Below are 21,750 nucleotides of genomic sequence, written 5' to 3'. Positions count from 1 at the left end.
ACTGTATATAGTCATCTGTACTCTAGCATAGAGTCTCTACCACTACAGTCTATAGTTATAGCTACCAAATACTGTATATCTTAGGATAATATCTACCGTACATTATACTAAACATGGCTAGCAATCTACAATCACAATACTAAGTTACATTACAGGAGTGTAACAGTTAGTCTATAACCACTACCAAAAATCCTAAAAAGACTCGTAGTAGTACACGCAACAAAACAATTTATTTCGAAAAGACTTATTTGGTTATTCACTAATGGTCGACAAACCTACTATTAGCAATTAATCCAACTTTATATCAAAATCTGAATTACAGAATGTATGAATCAGTTTATTTAAAACTGGTCACTAATATAAATACTAAAATGACTTAATAACTTATAGCGTGAAATCTTACGCTTTAATAAGACACGTTTCCGTTAATCAATAATGGTTAATAAACCACTGTTACCAATTTGTACAACTGCTCATGAAAGTTTGAATTGTTGTACGTATGAATCGTTTTATTTAAAATTTTATATCCATTGTATTGCTTAAACTGACCTGGAAAATAAGTTTGATTACTGCTAACGGTTAAGATTTGACCATGGTGATTTGTAGCCGTTATTTTGTAGATAAGTGATTTATTTAGCGTGGAACAATCTCGTTTGAAAAAGCATTCCTTGGAAGTGATATTTTTGCAAGCTATCATCCAATTATCAGTATCGGTTCCATTTCTGACAACAGCATACTCCAGTTGATAATAAACTTTTAATGAACAATTTTCTTCGGCTTTCGCAATTTCGGTATCCCACTTAACATAGACTGCCGTCCAAGTAGCTTCTAGTCTAACATTGCTAATATTAACACCTAAAGATACACACGATACATTTAATACTTTTCAGGGATGAAATATCAAATGAAAGGATATATATAATACATCAGATGCATAATCTAATTTGGAATTAGTAATGGTATATGATATAATGTGCGATAGTTAACTTGACTCGAAGATAGTTATAAGTCAGACTTTAATGAGTAAAAGAACTGGATGTGATATTATATTCAAAGTCAGTATGGCACGGTACTATTCTATTCAGATAGCTTATGAAGATTTATTTAAACTTGTACAATAAGTAAAACGGGAACATTGTTTTTATCTAAGATCGGAAAATCCTATGTATTGTAGACGGATATGAGTATTTGATTAAAGTAGTCCTTTAATTGTACTTATAATCTTAAGATTAAACTTTTACGATAGTAAACTTTGATTGATTATTATAACGCTACTACACTTAAAGTTGATGAGCGGATTTAAAACAGAGATTATCATTTCTTATGGTATCATTATGCTACAGTAGTCATTCTCTGATAGCTGTTAATAAAGAAGTAGATTACTTTCTAGAAGATTGCATGAAAAATGTTGAATTAAATTACAGTATTAATTAGTAAAAAGAAATCATTATCTGATGTAATATTTCGTTTACTCAATCTGTATATGATCTATTTAATAAAGCTAATATTGGATGCCAACCTGTATCATTACATTGATTATCAGGTCTTCCAGATTGGATAGTTAGATATTCACAAATAGTAGATGGAGTACCAACAGAGCTAGCGTATGCTTTTGTTGATAATATAGAAAAATGCGACATGGTCGAATTGTCGCTGCTTATATTGTAGTTATTAACAGCATTACTAAACCAATAGTAATTAGTATCATATTTAAGATGATTAAATCCGATGGCCAAGGTACTAGCATCACTTTGAGGGATCTAATATGAACAAATTGTGTAAATATTATCCAGTAAAGTTTAAATATTTTACATTTAATCTATAATATAAAATTAAAATACTCGGTAGCGAAAAATAAGAATTATTTATGTATATGTTAATATATATATATTTGTACGCATTTTAGTTGGCAACTGCTTGATATTGAAGTCATTAGTAGCTTTTCTAAGATAAATACGATACTGAAAGAGTAAAGTGTTACTCGAAAATCATAAATCTTTTTAAGTATTGGCTAGCTATTCTGTGCTACAAAGATTAGGACTGAAATAGCAAAGATTACTAGCGTTGAAGCTCAGAATACCTCAGTAGTGCTGCAATTTAACTTCCAACTTGGATTAATTTATTCTTGTCGATTAATTATTATTAGATACATTAATCAATTATAGGGATCGCTTCTGATAGGTAATAATGGTAAACATGTGGGAATGTAAGTTATTAATAAATTCTGATAGATTATAATAATGCCTGCATTGCGATGAGCTATGATAGGTTAATAGTCTATGATATCGAGATAATGTGGTAAAATCAATGATTTATATTGAATAGTAGCATTTAGTTGATTTCGTATGTACAGTATGCAGGTTTGTAGTGATGCACCCTATATTTGCTTGTAGCGATAGCTATATTTGATTGTGTTGCGTACTATATTTAGAATAGTTAAGTTTCTAAAAATAGATATTCTTGTGCTGCTAGATTTAGGTGACTGGTAACTACTATATTAGAAGGTGTTATTCACTAATATAGCTGTTAACTAGTTATGGTACAGGACGTTATACGACTTGAAATACTAAGATTGTAAAGATGCCCAATACCTTACGGTGTTGGACATTAATGGTAAAGTAATAATATTGTAGCAGTTTGATTAATACTGTAAAATGTAGTGATGATTCATGTCTGATTGTAGACGATGTTATTGCCTTAAATAGATTCAGAGAAAAGTATATAAGGTGTACAAATCTGAGCGTAAAGGAGGAGAAAAGATTTGATATCTAATTGAGCTCAGATTACTTTAGACTAGATTCTTGTGAGTAATTAATTATTGCTGTACTATTCTTTAGAACCTTGTAATAAAAAGCTTTTATAGTACTGGATTCCTCTGTGGACTAAAATTACTGTGAAAACGATATTACAAGGTTGATACCCTCTGTGGTTAAAAGATATTCATTTGATAATGATTTAAGTAGCGTAGGTATATGAAAGAGGATTAGATGATTTGATTTAGAGAGAAATTAAGATTAAGTTTAGGGATACGTTAAGACAGTAATCTTCTACTTGTTGTGCTGGTTTTAATTTATCTAACTGAAATATACGTCCTTCTAATGCATATAATAAACCTTCCTAATTTCGAAATTACTAATTTTATGATTGAAAATAATGATAGATCGCCAAATTTTAGTGCTAACTATAACCTCCTATATCTTTGTTTTTTATGGCATATAACTAAAATCACAACCTAAATGTAATACTAACAGTGTTGAATGCATCTCTATGTTAATGCTGGACCATTCTAAGTTTATGTAATATGGCTAAAATTATCACATAAAGGTGTTACTTATAATATTAAATACTTCTCTATTTTATTACCGGACTATTCTAAGCTATTGCAAATCCTTCAATTTTCCATGAAATAGAAATTAACTCTAAGATGTTACCATGTATTATTATTTACCTCTAAAACTTTAAAGATTGAGTTTTGTTGCAATAGATAGAAATTGTATATATGTGCAGTTACAGCTAGGCACCTTTCAGAATGATAACAAGTTAATTCGACCTTTCTTTGATGATAATCGATACAGCTATAGCAATCCTTGGGTTTTTCCGGTTTAACTAATATAATATACAAATTAAATCATAATTTCCATTATTATCAAATGCAACAATATCATACCTTATTATTTAATTAATCCCTTCTAAAATTGTTAATATTATAATATCAATCTAGAAATAAAAGCCACTCCACGTTAAAAACCTACAGCGAAAGTCCAGATAAGTCTGTCTACGTAATTTAGACTTCGAATTTGTCCATGTAAATATAGTGATGACTTCATAGATTAAAGTAGAACCTACTGTACTACTGTTGATTGGAAACTGACAACTTGTATCATTTATAGAATCACAAACAGTATTCCATTGATTAATATTTTTGGAAATATCCGAAGAATATCATAATGAACTTGGTATTGAATGAAAGGCAGACATCGGGAATTAATATTTGGTGGATACCAATTAATCTTGCATGTATCACATTCCATTACTAACTTCACATTACGAACAGTTGGCAAGTGATCTAAATCTAATATTAAGCGAAAATTAGGCGAATCGATTCAAAGCTGATACGAAAGATTATACAACAAAGTGATTAACAATAAGAAATGTAACATAGAGGAAGCATTATTAGCTATGTACGGATATATTGACAATCGGAGTATTTATTGGATGTCTTTTACAACAAAGAACCCTAAAAAGACCGAGAAGTTACTTCTAGCAGGGTTACTAGATATGTGATTAGCTTATAGTAAAGTAGATAATGTCAAAGAGCTCACTCTAGGTACAAAAGTTAATCGATACTGTTATTTATAAATTTATGAATGTATTTCCATTATATCTTCTACTGAATTTGAATAGACTACTCTATAGAATTATACAATATTGCTAAGGTAATTAATTACTCCTAAAGATTTTTAATACTAAGAAATAAATTTAGCTGAAATATTGAAATAAATTAAACGTGTTTCTAAGAACTACAAATAGATGTGGGAAGATGATAAACTAAATAGTCAACCTTCGATACTTTAATTTACATTTAACTTAATAATATCGGAAATAAAACTTTTGGCATTCCGATAACGATTAGAACTATTGAAGATACAGTACTAATTATTATCATAGCTAAGTTAAAACTATTTCAAAACCATGGTATAATTAACTTCTAGTACTTTTTTTTACTTAATTTAATGATACTGTTCCATTTTGAAAATAAAACTGTTTCAGTACTCCGATAATTATTCGCACTATTGACGATACAGTTCTAATAATTAATCGATTAACTAATCTAAGTCAGGCTATAATACGCTATAAATTTATGGTACAACTAGATTAGTAATTTAATCTAGCCTATATCTATTTTTGACCGGATTATTTCAGGTATTGCCTCAAGTAAATGTTAGATTGAAATATTATGGAGATAATATGATTATAATATAAATTCGTAGAGAATAGAAGAGTTGTCTAAATATTATTTGCAAGCTAGATAAAATTGTCGTAATGACATCATATCGAAATAATATAGCGCTTATTTGTTATAAAACTTCGCAAGTATATAACGTATACATTAGCCGTAATATATAGAGAGAAAGTATGTAGAATTTTAATTTGGCCTAGATCTGTAAATATGTTTACCTAGATTTTTGCATGTGATATCAGGTGATAGAGTATTATTCGTAAATCTAGGAACCGAGGATGATGGTGACAAAGTTACTGGTGAATTAGTCGTAGATTTTGTAGACTTTTTTGTAGGTTCTTTTGCAGTTGACGGGTAATGTTGTCTACTCGTCGACGATAATGTTTTAGTCGGTATTATAGATATGCCACTCGATGTCGACGAAGATATAGTGGGTCTTAAAGATGTAGAACTGACCGAAGGCACATTTAAAGTCGATCTTGTGCTTACTGAATTGGTTATAAGTAGTGCTTGCGTTAAGATAGCAATTGTTGAACTCGTTACGAAGGACGTTATAGATGACATTATTATAGGATCCGTAGATAATGAAGTAATTGAATGCGGTTTTGGCTTGGAATTAGGTAGTGTGAAATTAATTTGATCGGTAAAATCGCTTTTTTGACCAGTAAATGAAACCACACTGAGAGCGTACCAGTAGTAGTTTACGTTTACTGTAAAATAGGAATAGTCCAGAACTTTGGAAATTGAGTCTTCTACTGTAAACTGCAGGAGTAAATTAGATGATGATTGAATTTAGATACTAATAATAAGAATTCTGAACTTTCTATACAGAGATTTATTCAAGTGTCTGTAACTTAATTTCAAAATAACAGTTTATTAGCTTATCCATCTTGCGCTACTAATTAGCCTTACCCTATTTAATTTTGAAATTATGTAGCAAGTTATCGATTATAAGGATAAATTACCTTTTTAGGCTTTTCAGATGAATCTCTTACACCCAAATAGAAATCATATTTGTAGCTTTCGCCGAAGTAGCAATCCTCATGATAGCGACATTTTAAAGTAACGCGTTGATTTTCATCATCTGTCAATGTTTCGCAATCCGTAGGTGGTTGAGGCTTAACTTTTATATTATTTCAAGAATAATGTAGAGAGTTAATACATAAACAAATTTCAGGAGTTACATAGAATAGATCTCGATCCAATTAAGGTTATATGGTAAGATGAGACTATACTAAATTGCTAGCACACTACTTTTACACTTGATTGTCAAAAGATCTTGTGAAGGTGCAATGCTCCATATAACGGCCTTTATTAACAACTGAGCAGTTCTGTTCTTAATAGGTTACATTGCATTAGTTTTTAGAAGTAACTTAGGTTATTTTTGTCTATTGAAATATATAACCGAACACAGATTGTGGTCTTTTCGTCAATTTGCTTGACATGCTGTAGTATTAGATAGGTATTGTTAATTTAATATTGTCGATTATTTTCGGCACTGTAAATGCCAGGATGCTTTTGTCGTCCAGAGCCTCAAGGCCTTAATTGGCTTATGACTAACTTTTATTTATTAGTGATGTTTGCAATTACCTTGTTTTTCCAGTACTAAATTATTTTAACTACATTTGCCTGTTTTTTCATAATGATCTTATATAATAATTATAGTCGGTACAATTATCTGGTATGTACTACCGGTCTAAAGCAAGAGTATATAAAGACCTGTTGCTATTTAACTGCTTAGTTCCACGTTTAATAGATTACTAGACAGTATTTTGTCGGCGCTCGTAGCATTAATAAAGTAAAGCATTCGAAATACTTAATTAAGGGAGCTGGAGTAATTCTTATAACAGAAGCAAGTTAGCTCCATTACCATTAGTCTCTAAGTTAGTAGGAGACTGTGATATATACCAATCACGAGATTCCAAAATTTTAGAAAATAAGGGCTTTCTTGAATCTTATGCAAAGATTAACCACACACAGCTCTACTCTAGCCGAATACTGCTACTAAAGACTTCTACAACGAACTAACAGAATAATCTAAAGTTGCATGCTTTTATACTTTTCGTAGCATTGGCAGCTACTATCCGCATGGTTGCCTTTTACCTTATATTACACATAGTTAAATTATTCTTAGAAAGACTATTCTACTGCGACCATCATTAATCCAATATGGATACAACTACAGTACTTACGTAGACATTATTCAGACCAGCCCAAGTACAATGAATTAACCATATCCTAATATATGATTTACAGTTCTATTTTTACCTATAGCCATATTAGTAACTCAACAGCTTACTGTATATAGTAGTCATCTGTACTCTAGCATAGAGTCTCTACCACTGCAGTCTATAGTTATAGCTACCAAATATCTCTTAGGATAAATATCTACCGTACATTATACTAAACATGGCTAACAGTCTACAATTACAATACTAAGTTACATTACAGAGACGAAATACCCGACGGACTATTAGTTCAGCTAGATCACGCAAGCCTTCTGTTACAGATCCGTTCTTTGATCGTAAATCATAATGGTCTATCATGCTACTTTCACACTTGATTATTAGCAGATCTATTTTATGCGAATAATCTTAATGGGCTATAACGCTATTTCTTTATTTGTTTGTCAGTAGATCTTCTCAACTAGTAATCTTAGTCGGCCAACACTTTACTTTTATACTCGATTATCAGTCGATCTATTCTACGCAAGTAATCTTAATCGTCTATCGGTCTACTTTTATACTTGATTATCAGTCGATCTACTCGCTGCAAATAATTTTATTCTGCTATTATGCTACTTTTAGACTTCATTAACGTAGGATTATTCTCTTAAAATAATCATGTTAATTTTACACATGTTTTTCAGTAGTTTTTTTTCTTAAAATCATCTTAGTCGGCTATTACCATACTTTTAACTTGATTTATCAGTAGATGTATTCTGTATAAAAAATGTTGTTCTGCTATCACGTTACTTTTATAGATCATTGCTGGTAGATCTATCTCTGAAAGTACTCCAATTAATCTTAATCCAGATATTATCAATTTTTGGTAACGAATTAATACATTTTATGATGCTTCTGATTCTGAATCACCCAATATGCACAAGTCATGATTGGACTAAAAGATCGCTTTTTAGAGACTATAATTCTACTTACAAGAAACATTAGGCCAATCTCTATTATCTTTACTGCTTGATTGCAACCTTGGATTGGAGTGAGTAAATGCTATAACTTTGTAAACAACCGTAGCTCCAATAAGTCCCTTTTCAAGTTCTATATTACAGTAAAGTTGTGAGGTTTCGTTGCAGGTAGAATGCCAGTTTGAGTCGCCATTGGACGAATAGATTTTATAAGAAATTCGATATCGAATAACGGATGAACATGACGATCGGACAGCTATAGGATTCCAGCTAATTTTGAAATTTCTGCATACTATCGTTGAGCTTACAGAGTTCATCGAAGGTAGCGGATCTAGTCGTTGAATTAGAAGAACATTGACTGAAATTAAACTTCTAGTATAATCTCTATATTAGATTATCTATTAATATCAAGTATTTTCTATTAAACTATTTTATGTCGATTATTTCACCGATAATCTTGGCTTGCAATCTAACAAGTTAAAAATATCAAATCTATGGCGTAGATACCTAAGTCACTGCAATCAGGCACAGGCTGATTCAAACCATAAGCTAAAAGGATAAACAGATCTTATGAAGACATCGCAAATATGACTAAAAAAGTTTACTATCTTTATTGGAATAGCCGTAACAACATACGAGGCGATAGAAAATTACAGCATGCTTCTCTTGCTATGCTTATACATAATTCTATTTCAATACTTTAGAAGCATTTGGAAGTTGATGTAAGTAATTAGTATTTCTTTATATGATAATGACGCTTCATATTGGTAATACCAGCGGTAATCACTATTTTCGTCTATATTATTAAAAATGTCATGGTAGAATATTGCGCAAAGTAAATTTCAGAGACAACAGAGCTAGAAAATTAAATTTTAAGCTACAAAAGGCAATAAAAAGAATGCGTATATCTGATTAAATTTAAACGCCATATAAATTCTCTCTATTGATAACACTAAGTGAAGTATTTTTTACCCGGAAAAAAAATAACTTTCCATTTGGTAATACCATGTATTAAGATTTATATTATAAAATTAAAAGAACGATTGACTAAATCGATTAAATTACCGAAATGAATGCCAATTATTACAGGATAGAAGGCTAGTACATGAATTCTTGCAATCATTTTGAGAATAGATTTTTTATGTAGATCTGCAATGGCTTTTTCATTTTAAATTTTTAGCTAGTACACTCGACGGCCCCTAGCTGATGAGTTTAAGTATCATTCATTATTGATAATAATATTTGACAATTTATCTATAAGTAATTTATTATTGAAATGATTTAAGTATGACTGTAATATACAGCAGGTGGCATTATTATTGTAGTTACGTCATGAAGTATAAAAAGAATTAAAATTTCTTATTTCTGAATAGCGTAGTGTTACAGTGTTATATACTGTATTACAGTAGAAATATCTATGTTAGGATAATTCTATTAGACTATCCTTATTTAGTTAACTTCTAATTTGGATATACTGTGTTTTAATATAGCACTGACTTTTTATGACAGTGACACTTATACACATACTGAAATTAATAGTTATAATAGGGAATGCAAATCATCTACTTACAGTTCGAATCATTATGATTGTAATTTACTTATGGTAGACTGTAAGTTATCATGGAAATGTTCCGTGATAGGACATATCGTAATCTGACTATTCTGTATTAGTCATTACATGTCTATGTTCGTAAATACTGTTGTCTGCATTAAGGGAGCAGTAGCTAAAATTAATATCTAATTCAGTAAATGATTCTAATGTTAATTGTATTAACTATGACTCGTGAACTAATGAGGAGTAGTATATAAATGCAGTATATCGTGAATAAAGAAGATTCTCAAACTTAGTGTTTAACGTAAAATACGAGACGTTTAAGTCTTTGTGTAGTCTGCTAGTAGAGCAAAAGTGTTTGTGATAGTGCAGATATCGTTCCTTGATACGTAGTTCAAGGAATTGACTTATTGATCGTATATTGCATTATCTTGTTGCAAAGCTGTTTTGTGACACGTAGTTTGAATACTGCATTACTTGCCTTGTTTGAATTCACGAGACTGCTTATTTTATTATTTTATTTTCTTTGAAGGGGAAGGGAACGTATTTGAATAACATCGCTCATTTGGCTAAGCTACCCAGTATTCTCTATTTTTCTTTTTCTTTGGAATATCATTTACTAACATCCAGGTGCAAATTGCTCTGAAAAATATAGCTGTAGGGGAAATAATAACAAAACATATGCTTATATTCCATATATTTTTCAAGCTATTGTATAAAGTGTAGACTTCCATAAAATGTCGTAAAAGCTACATTTTGGCCCCTAAATTGGTAATATATAATCAGTTCTCAATTTTAAATGAAAAACTATTTTAAAAGCTACGCTTTTCCATTTTTAGGATTATGTTTATACTGGCGTTGTTCTTCGTTTATTATGCGCTGGAAATAGTTTAATTATCTTTCGGTACGCAGCTGGCTGACATAAAATCAGTCGAATCTTAAAGACGGCTTCTACAAAGTATTTTTAAAACTTTACTTTGTTACTGTTATCCTTTCAACAAGATCAAGCAAAGTTAGGTCAATAAATTAAACTCGCTCAATTCTTTTTCCATTTTTAGCAGAGCTTAAGATAAAATTTGTCAAGTTTTAACTATTACAATGTAACCAATAAATTAATATTAATTTAGCTGAACTTGCTTATAAAGTATAGTCGTTACCTTTTTCGCTCACTGGATTAGTAGCCATACTAAATACGATACTATCGTGAATCGGTGACTATTATTAATTCATCTGTACTAATGACAGTGGACGTAATCACTTACCAGAAATTGGTTTTTACAACTTTAATATTGCTCTATTAACAGTTAAGCCTGGAGCTGTAAGTAAAATTAACCGAATTCATGCCCATTAAAATGTACTAGCTCTTCATAAATTCAACGTTTGATCCATAGGCCAGATACGGTGCTGTATGTAATAGAACATAAGCGTAAAAATATTCAAATATGAAATTGCCGTCGACAAGTTTAAATAATTTGTTCGGCTAAAGTTTATTGGTGCTATGTTAGAGCTAAATATATTTACAACATCTTTGTTAACGTCTTTGTTAATGTATTTGAGGAATAGAATAATCTACAGCAAGATACATTAATGTCCAGTTACTTTAATTAATTGTAGGCAATGTCATACCCATATGTCTGTTTCAAAATTGAAACGGTCATTAGTATGTTCTTAGAACCTCCTACTAATGGTAATTATTGCATTTCATAACTAGAAAATCATTACTTTAAAGTGTTTCTCCTTGCCTTATATGTTGATACAATTAACCTATTTTTACAATTAGCAGTTTAATGGTTAAAGAATAGTTTTATCACTGTGTTTATATATATAAATTCATTTTTACTGATACATATGAATCTAAAATCCTTAAAGTTTGGCTGTAAATAAAGCTATTTAAATTAAAATTATTAGTTCGGATTGGTGCTTTACTAACTTTAACAAGCATAGCAAATTAAATAGGATTGAACTAAGATAGATCTTACATCATTGCTTATTTTTAATTTATTCATCCAATAATTTCGTGTCGAAATTGAATATTCCATTAGACCATCTATATTTTTTCAAAATTCCTCTTTACTATAGCCAACAGAATAGTAAAGTCTAATTAGATTTATCCAATAATTTACACTTTACAGTTTCAATAAATAACAGTAATGCAGAATATTGCGCTAGAAATTTTATAGTTCGAATTTGAACTATCTAAGTGCACAAATTCACAATCACAATCAGCTATCAAATCAATTTATTTCACACCATAACTAGGAAATTGATAAATTAATGTATTTCTTTATGCCTTCTATGTAGATATAATAGAACAACTAATATAATTTGAAGTTAAATATATCAAATAAGTTTTATTTTTCTTTGAATCGATATGATACAAAAATCCCTGAAACGCAGTAAATAGCATGATTTATATTAAGATTGCTTGAGTTCGTATTAGTACTTTGCTAACTTTGATAAATGTTACAAATTGCATCGAATTGAAGTAAAGTAGATCTTCCATCATTTCTGAAATAGTATTTAGCCATCCGATAATACCGTATCGAAATATAATATTGCGTTAGGGATGTGTATTTTCAAGATTAAAATTTCTCATTACTATAACCAATAGAATAGTAATTCTAATTAGATTTATCCAGTAATAAATGATTCATAGTTTAAATAAAATAGTATTAATGTAGAATGATGTTGTGAACATATATTATAGTTGAAATTTGAAGAAGCTGATATTAATATTTGTCATTAATGCTACAAATTGCCAGTTACTTGAACAAGATCAATTAGGTAACACTGATAGAATTAGTCCATTTAAAGAATTAATCGGCTACTGTAATTTTCTTATTTTCATTCAGCATTCCTGGAAATAAGATTAGCCTTAATCCAATCATATTAAAAGCGTATTACCGACATTATTAAGCAACTATTGTAAAAGTATTCGTACAGCATTGCAATAAACAATTTTGATACCTGCAAAGTTTGCCTTAATCATTGCAAAAGCGGATATAAAAAGACTAACGTATTATATTATAAATTGTGGATGTCAATTCAATCCTTTCTAGCTCTGTAACTGCACGTTATACTCTTCACTATTATAATATTTTAGCTACAAAGTTATGAAGTATATCTATAATTTGGTCTAACTCCCTTACATCAATCATTATACGATAACGCTATTTGCGAATAATTGGCCGGAATACTCCGATTCCTCAGTTAGTGTACACTCCTCTTGGACAGTAATATTTGAGTCTGGCTTTTGCACGTTTTCTACGCTCGAATAATAATGTTCATCTGATTGAGATTTTGGATTTGAAACTCGGGTAACATATCGCTTATAGAATATAATTAAGATAATAACGCTAACTATTATAAGTGGAGCGGCAATCAAAGCAATGATGATGCTAAGTAATATTAGCACAGATAATGCGGCGGATTCTTTCGAATTTCCTGGCGAATCGCTTATTATTATATCCTTAGTTGTTGGACCTCTAGTTTCTGCCTTTAGTTGTGATGTTCTTTTCGTAAGGCTTGATGGTGTAATTTCTATAGGTGTATCCGTAATTTCATTTCTACCAGTAGTAGCTACATTTCCTTTGCCTAAATCTGAAATATTATGAATCAATATAAAACTAGATCAAAATTGTATTATAGTATCATTTTCTACAATAACAACATCGGTGCTTTTACTTTTAATTTCGAAATATTTAGATACATTTCTACTGAAACTATTTCTTTATTAGGATATGTAGCATTAGCTATCATACCCATCGATCTTTGTCTATAAGTAGTCTCGTCAACCAGATGTGATTAGTGATTAATTGGATCAATTATAGTATAACGTATGAGCTATTAATGAAATCTTCGCTACCATTGGGATATTAAGTTTCCAAAATAATTTCTAAATTGTTTCCTATTAGTTTCATTTACGATCGATTTACATCCATAGTCATTACAGATTCATCAAGATCCTTTCGCACCTGTTACAATAGCTAATATTCATGTATGAGTAGTTTAAGTTTAAGGATTTACTCAATTAAAAATTTCATTCTGATTTCTTTGTAACAGTATTTGAAGAGTTATTCTCGCGATATAATTGGATCTAGTAAATTGTTTCATTGCATGTATTCTATAGGTATTTAAACCTCGATCATGGATCATCGGTAATCAATAGAAAATGCAACTAATAATCATAGCACTTGCGTATGAATCAAAAATTGTATTCCCAATTTACGTTGTATACAGTAAATTAAAATTGATAGATTAATTGAGCTCATTGCGAATAAAAGTTGCGATAAGTAACCGAACGATTTCAATTTGCACATGCGATTATCGAGACTAATTTGCTGTCATGATGGTTTAAATATTTTGTAACCCTGTTAATATCTATCGTAGTAACAAAGCTTGAAATATTCTAGCTTCTCCCAAAATAGGCAATCGTCAGTATTTGTTTACCTATAAGATGGATAAAGCTGTCACTTTCTTTAATCACAGTTTGAGCTTCATCTTTGAGTACTATCTTAAAGGTTAGACTTTCAGAAATGCCATCTTCGAGGTTAATCTGGCAGGCAGCTATTATTGAATTATTACAGGCTGTGTTCCAGCTACGGGTCTGATTGCACCAATAAACTAATTGATAACGAATTTGTTTCTGACACTTTTTACTGGGTCCTACAACTTTCCAAGTAATATTAACTCGATTTGCGGAGAGAATAATCTTGATATCGGTAATTGTTGGTTCTAAAAATTAGCAAAACATAGATACCATGACTTGAAGGATCTGGAGTGCAAAGTAGCTGTTCAGAAACTTTTGTAATGATTTTTTTACAGACAATCGGCTAATACTTTGTAATTCCCAATCTACTCACCGCATTATACGATTGAAACACATATCTTATGTTAAAATTAAATCTATACTAAAAAATGTAGCCATAAACCTTCGTCAAGCTGACTTTTCGTTCTATAAAGATAATGTATTACTACATCTAGCGTTCTTCAAATGAAACTTACATTAAGTAAATAATGCAGCCATAAACGTCTATCAAGCTCATTTTATTATTAAATTGTAATAATTTATTGTAACATCTAGTGTTATTTAAGTTTGCATAAACTGAAAAATGCTGCCTTTAAGCCAATTAAACTCAAATCTTGTTTTTGTTAAAATAGTAAATCGTAGTGCTTACTTTTTTTTAAGTTTATATTCACTGAAAAGTGCTGCTATAATGTCTATCAAGCTCATATTTTGTTCTATTAGGCTAGCTTATTATAATATATAGCGGCATTCAAAACTGTATTATCTGAAAAATACTGCCATAATTATCAATTAGGCTTTTTTTAATATCTTGCGATTTTATCCTCCGCACCATGAATTATTTTGTACTTATCCAATATGTTATTATTTGGAAGTGTCAATGTAGGAACATTTATTAACAAGCATACCTAATTTCTTGAAGACAGTAATAGCTGTTGTAGGCAAAGCTGTAGGCAGAGTTGTAGATGTAGTTACTGGCTGAGTTGCGGTCGAAACTACAATTGTAGGCGTAGTTGCAATCGTAGCAGTAGTTGAAGGTGTAGTCGCAATCGTTTCTGTATGTGTAGTTAAAATCAAAGGTAATGTGCGGAAATAGAGTTTGGGTGTAGGTTTGCTGACCAAACTTCTGGCTGGCACCACAGCCTCCACATACCAATAATATAATGTATCAGGCTCTAGCTCAGAAAGCTCCATCCTCAAATAATTAGTAGATGACTAAAGAAGAAAGTATCATTGTTAGTTGATATTAAATAGACAGAAATGTGCGGTAAAATTGGTTGTCATAAACTTAATAATAAATCAAAGGCTACTAACTGTATCTGGTTCATCCTTTGAATAATTTTTTCCCCAATAGAAATTATATCTGTAGGTCTGCCCAGAATCACATTTGATATGTTCTTTACAGATTACAAGAATACGGTTATTGCCTTTGCCGTAATTAGATTCGCATTCATCTGGCGGAATAACCACTTTAGCATAGGAAGGGGAAAATGATTAAATTAATTTTTTGCCATTTTCAAGTAATATATCTCGAATTATCAGAACTAGAATACTTTGCTTCATTGAATTGTTATCAATTAAAAATTTATTTTCAGACACAGTCTTATGGTAGTCTTTCAGTTCTAGCATATTATTGAAGCGGTGTGGCGTGATATTGTAAGGTGCGATAATCTACAAGGATAGGGGTTATTGCCGTTGAGAATCTGACAGTTTTGATTCTATTCTGACATAATTTGTTAGCTATTGCGGTATAAGGTCGTAATATCATTACTATTTAAACAAATTAATTATCAAATAGTTTTTAAATTCAGTATCATTGTACTAGAATAACACGAACAATTTTATATTACTTAAGCTCAGAAGTAGTAAGTACATGAAGTAAATGTCTTCACACTGCGTTTTATTCTTATTGACATACGAAGTTTTAGTTGCAAAATTAGTCTATTCGGTAGACAATTTGCATTCGCAAACATTGGGATTTGGCCTAATCTGGGTATATTAATTTTATTAAATTTTTCTGTTCTTCAATTATATTATAGGATGCCATGCTATATTATTACTGAAATATTTGGAACGTAATCAAGGGCATTTTGCATATTGATACTATGAACTTGCTCTTAATGTATTATGATGTACAGTAACAGTATAAAACCTTGTAAGGAGGAATCGGCATTGGAAAAAATTTGACGGATAAATTCAATTACCGTAGTTAATTCTGTTAAATTCGTTATTCTATTCTCGTATGCTATGGTCGTATTTTACTATCTAATAATATTAAACCAGATCTTATTATTACTTTATTGCCAATTTAATTAATGTATGATATATTATAGAGTACTAATATTCTATATTAAGTGCAACAAATTATATTATAAAAAAACATCAACGATATAACTAGGCCACTCAGGGTATTTGCTATGGTCTAAATCTTGTTATGCTTTTCAAATTAGGAATTTTCAACTACAGTTACGAAACTTTTGTAAGCTAGGCATGAGAAGCTGGTTAGGAATGGATTACTTCAGAAAACGAAACGGATAAAGTAAATGCCTTACGCAAATATATAATTATCTAATGCAATTTGTATACGGTATCTTAGTCTCTTGTCATGAGAGTAATTTTAACAGATGATGATAAGATGCTGTAATGTAATTAAAAATCAAAATTGGATTAATTAGATTATCTATTAGGATTATTACTATCAAAATAGTCTCGTTTTAGAAAACAATTGAATGTAGAAAACTCACCGTGCAAGTTAAGATAAAAGCGGCGAGTTTTGGAGCGCGATACTAATTCTGAGTTGCTTTTCATTGAAGTCATAACCCGGTAATCTATAACGCTTACATACTTACCAAGTGGTGGCAATTTACAAAAAGGCTCAGTACTATTGTTGCAGGCATTTTTAAAGCGTTTCGTTTCCTTAGGATTTCCGACATACGTTCGGTAAGCTACAGTGTAATGTAGTTGTGACCAGCATGATGGCTTGATAGTGGGAGGTTTCCAGCTTAATTTTATCACTCTGCATTCTTGTGTGAGATTTGGAGAGGAGACTGTAGGTATAGAAGCTAGAAATGAAATCCAAAAGATTTGAAATTATTTCAAGGCTTTAGATTTGCTGTCGTGCAATATTTCTCCGTGCCAATATCATGTAACGGACATAATTTTTATATCTACCATAGCATGAAAAATTAAGAGTTACCGGATACATATATATATATGGATATAATATATACGAGTATATGCTCTACCTAAACCATTGCATTCCTCATCGGGCTCATTTCCACTTTTAACTGGAATGAAAGAAATCGAAACACGTTGGTTAATTGTTATTTAAGTCAAGAAATAATAACATAACAATAAAGGCTTCCTATTGAATTTCCCACTAATTCTTTATATTATAGAGATATTATCTGTATGAAAGTTAGTCTATTCATAGATACTGCTATTTTGTCTTAAATATAATATAAAATCGAGTGCTTTATCTAATTTCTAATTTATGAACGTTAGTCTGTTGAGATTTTAACTGTACCGAGCCTCAATAATTACGGTTATTTTGTCTTAGAATATGATATAAAATTGTTCATATCATCAAAATTCTAATTTTTAAATGTTAGTTTGTTCAAATTCTTCATTGCACTACATCTAATGCGGTTACAAAAGGAAGGCAAGACAAGCTAAAAGGTCGGTTGCTAGATAAGTTAAAGTATATTAGGAACGTAGGCTATAATCCTTCTAGATCTATGCAATTCGCGATTAGATTAATGTAGAGTAATTCAGAGTGATATTACTTTAGTTTGATACTATTAGTAGCCCTGTGAGGCATATAAAGTTGCGGTGCACTGTGATAATTTAGTAGAGAAGTAATTGAATTAGTACGAATAAACGTTGTTAGGTTAAATGCGATAACTAAATCTTTCTTTTGATAGTCATATTTACTCGATAAATTTCAGGATTAACCTATGTGTAAGCCATGTTTAACGCTTCCATATTAATTATATTAGCCCAATACCATGTAGTACTGTAACCTAACTATAGTAAGTATTGGGATTGTAGACTATTAGTTATGTGAGTATGACGTACTGTAGCGTGCCCTTCTATATTTCTATAAATTTGGGATTTCCGTGAGTAGTTATATATCACTGGTAAGCATACACAGCATACCAGCTCATTGACACCATCGTAGAATTAATTTAATATATATGCGAATAGGAGTGCTCTTTCCCTCCATATGACTAATTTCCCCGCATTACTCATCAAAAAATTTTAAATTTTCTCATGTTATTTTTAAATAGTCTTTTAGTGGCTTTGATGAAAAGATACGAAATCATGCAACAGAAAATAACCAATGTTAACTTTTCCTGAGTAACTATCAAACGATGAATCAGTAATAGTACACCTACGTAAATGCAACTAGTTCAAACAAATTATTGGTTATGTTTTGATAAAAGTGTATTATTCAGAAAATTTAAAGTGTGTTGTAAGCGTAATACTAATTATTTCACTGCTACGAAGTATTTTAGCCAATAAATGTAGCAACAATAACGTGGCTGTGGATGAATCAAATGATAAACCAATGACATTGTCTTTTCTCATACAGTTTATAAACTTATATACTTCTTTCGTTTCTCCTTTCTACATGAGAAAGTCATGAAAGTATTAACTTTTATGCTAGTATCTTATCAGGATAGATGATTTATCCATCTCAGTTGATTTAGACGAGTACTGGTACTAGCACTGAGAAGATGCATCGGTAGTAAAGTATGGAAAAAATCAAGATCGTGTTAATATCATTTTAATTTTTAGAAAAGATTCACGAGTATTGCCAACAATGATAATAATAAGAGATTGATTTTGGTGTTAAATTAATTATTAGTATGAAAACATTGATGATTGATCGATAGAAAATTAGCAAATTAGCAAATTAAAGACCATGTCTAATAGTGATCACGCAAATATGTGTCGGGAGTATAGTTACTGAATGGGCTGAATTGATGCTAAAATAAAGAGAGTAATTTGTCGGATATGCTAACCGAATCTTCATAAATAATGAAGCACTACATCATAAATTTTAGATATTAGTTGGCCTAAATTTTTTTAGATTTTTTTTCCAGAAATCGTTACAGGTGGTGAATATGCAACTATGTGGAGGAAATATAGTTATTGAATGGAATAAATTGACTTTGAAATAAAGAGAAACGAATATTGGATATACTAAACGAATTTTTATAAGTAATGAAGCTCGGTGCCATAAATTTTAGATATTAATTGAGCTAAAACGATAGACATTTTAGGTCTTTTTAATGGAGATTGTTTCAGGTAGTGTTTATGAATACGTACTGGAAATATAGTTATTGTATGGACCAAATTGATGTTGAAATAAGTGAGATAATTCTTCGTTATAGTAAAAGAGTCTTTTTAAATAGAGAAATCTTGTGCCATAAATTTTAGATATTAGCTGAACGAAAACAAGAGACTTTTAACTACTATAAAGCCATCAATTGTACAATTCTTGTTCCACTGCTGGTATTTGATAGTAATTTTTTCTACTGAATGTAGCCGATTTTATTCGGTTTAAATCAAATCTCACCGAGTTTCATAGTACTTTTTTGGGAAAAGCTTGGGCTAGACAGAATAATACAATATTGTAATTTTTCTGTTTAAGTTAGTACACTGATTGCTTGAAAAGCAATCAGTGTACTAACTTAAACAGAAAAATGTTCACATTATCGTATCGTGGTGGATCTTGTTTACAACTTCGATTGAATTCATGGCCTTGAATTAGTAGTCTTAGATCATTACATTATTATTGGATGGATTTGAAGTGAACCTATTGGTACTAACCTTGATTTGTCCCATTAAAAATCGAACAGATAAGTAATATTAAATACAGCTTTGCCATGGAGCTATTTTCTCTAGAACCGATGATGTTGAAATGAAGGAACTGTGATTGCTATACATCTTATATCGGGCATGTATTGGGGTTAATAGAAATTTTGATTTTAAATAACTAAACCTTTAATTATAAACACAGATCTTATTATGACACTCCCAATCGACCATTAATTTACTGTCTTGCTATTTACTTTGTATTATTGAATGTCTATAAGCATAAAATGTTTCAGTCAAAATATAGTACTAAATATATCATCTAATTTATGCAGATAGCATGATTGCAGTATTACGAATAGCTAAGTAATACGACGATAACAATCAATGCATAATAAGTTTAAAGTATTTGGTGTCGTGCTGGTGAATACTTACTTTACAAAATAGTAAAATAATATTTCGCTAACTTCACTCAAATATTTCTCCACGTTCTAGTAATTGCTAACCTAGATAGTCAACGTATGCTTATTTGATTATTAAGCTTTTTCTATACTGGTTTATTGTCACGTACAAAGTTCTACTTGTGTCTAGCGGTGGGAATAAGCGTAACTTTATTAGCACTATTCTGTATTAAGATTTTTACTTGTCAATTACTCGCTGCAATTATGTTTTAGCTAATCAATGTTTAAACATATAAGAACTTTCTATTCTTCTGTTACGATGCGTAAGCTCGTCCTAATTAGGAGTTTCTGACGAGACTATAAAAGGCTGGTGCCTGAAGATTCCATTTTAGTTCGTTAGTCGGTTAGATAGTCAACTAGTTTTTCAATTGATATTTAATTGTAAAGACTATAATCTTGGGTGCCAAGATTCCTTCAGTAATAAATGATAGTAAATCTCTGACTATCTCGTCTACATCATCTGTGACGCTATAATTATACCATAGTATTCGGTTGTTGGAACTGAATTATTTGGTGATATAGCTAATCTCACCTCTTTAAGTTAGTAAGTGGCGTTCTACGCAAGGATTGGCGTGTGTAGACTACTTTGTCACTAGTGGTGTGTGACATCTTCCATAAACAGATTATGATTGATGCCTTTTAAATGATGCTATATTTGTGAAATATCATAATAATATAATGCACATCGATTTATTCCAGATAAAATATTGAGCTTCAACTTTAGACTGCAATATCACATTTAAAAATACTTCAATTACTCGTCCATGTTATACCAAATTCTAGTCTAATTTAATCATGTTGGCAATTCATTCTTTAAAATCCTTCTAAGTAAGACAATTAGTTATGATTGATGCAATCTTGTTGTAGCTTGATACTAACAATCCTCATCCAGAATGTTTGGAAATCAAGTAAATTGTATGAGGATTTTCATTCGAGGTTTTTCCATTAATTGTCGTTGTATTATATTTATTACAGTACCTTTGATAAATCCACCACGTAAAATGAAATAGCAGGGGAAAAAAAGATAAATTCTTGGGAAAGTCATTTCCGTAGTCTAATAATCGGATGCTCATAAATAGGGAAGGATTGTATGTTAATTAGGTTTATATTTTGATTAGTCATGCTACTAATATTATTATTAGAAGAAGAATTCTAGTTATAAAGTCCCTCACTCTGCATTAAAGGTAGGGCGGGAGGGATTAGACTGATAGTTTTTTTGTCCTATTTCATCGAGTTAAGGCTCTATAAGTAAACTCTGAAGACATGAGCAAGGTCTTGGTTATGCAG

General features: G+C 30.6%; 2 protein-coding genes across 2 annotated transcripts; both read right to left on the bottom strand.

The window, feature by feature from the left end:
• Positions 1 to 288: 288 nt before the first annotated feature.
• On the bottom strand, positions 289 to 1,640 carry TRIADDRAFT_59605 (uncharacterized protein; the record flags this gene model as incomplete). The annotated part of the gene is made up of 3 exons (XM_002115509.1): positions 289 to 311; positions 550 to 855; positions 1,520 to 1,640. The coding sequence occupies 3 exons, from the start codon at positions 1,638 to 1,640 to the stop codon at positions 289 to 291; spliced, it is 450 nt and encodes a 149-aa protein (XP_002115545.1).
• An 11,171-nt stretch (positions 1,641 to 12,811) lies between these two features.
• TRIADDRAFT_59604 (uncharacterized protein) lies at positions 12,812 to 20,075 on the bottom strand (the record flags this gene model as incomplete). Its single annotated transcript, XM_002115508.1, has 7 exons — positions 12,812 to 13,254; positions 14,104 to 14,388; positions 15,088 to 15,394; positions 15,494 to 15,648; positions 17,029 to 17,241; positions 17,425 to 17,466; positions 20,018 to 20,075. 7 exons carry the CDS (start codon positions 20,073 to 20,075, stop codon positions 12,812 to 12,814), a joined length of 1,503 nt encoding a protein of 500 aa, XP_002115544.1.
• Positions 20,076 to 21,750: the final 1,675 nt, after the last annotated feature.

Source organism: Trichoplax adhaerens, genomic scaffold (assembly GCF_000150275.1).
Source record: "Trichoplax adhaerens TRIADscaffold_11 genomic scaffold, whole genome shotgun sequence".
Taxonomy (NCBI): domain Eukaryota; kingdom Metazoa; phylum Placozoa; class Uniplacotomia; order Trichoplacea; family Trichoplacidae; genus Trichoplax; species Trichoplax adhaerens.
Note: the sequence above shows the minus strand (reverse complement) of the source record. Positions and strands in the feature narration are given on the sequence as shown.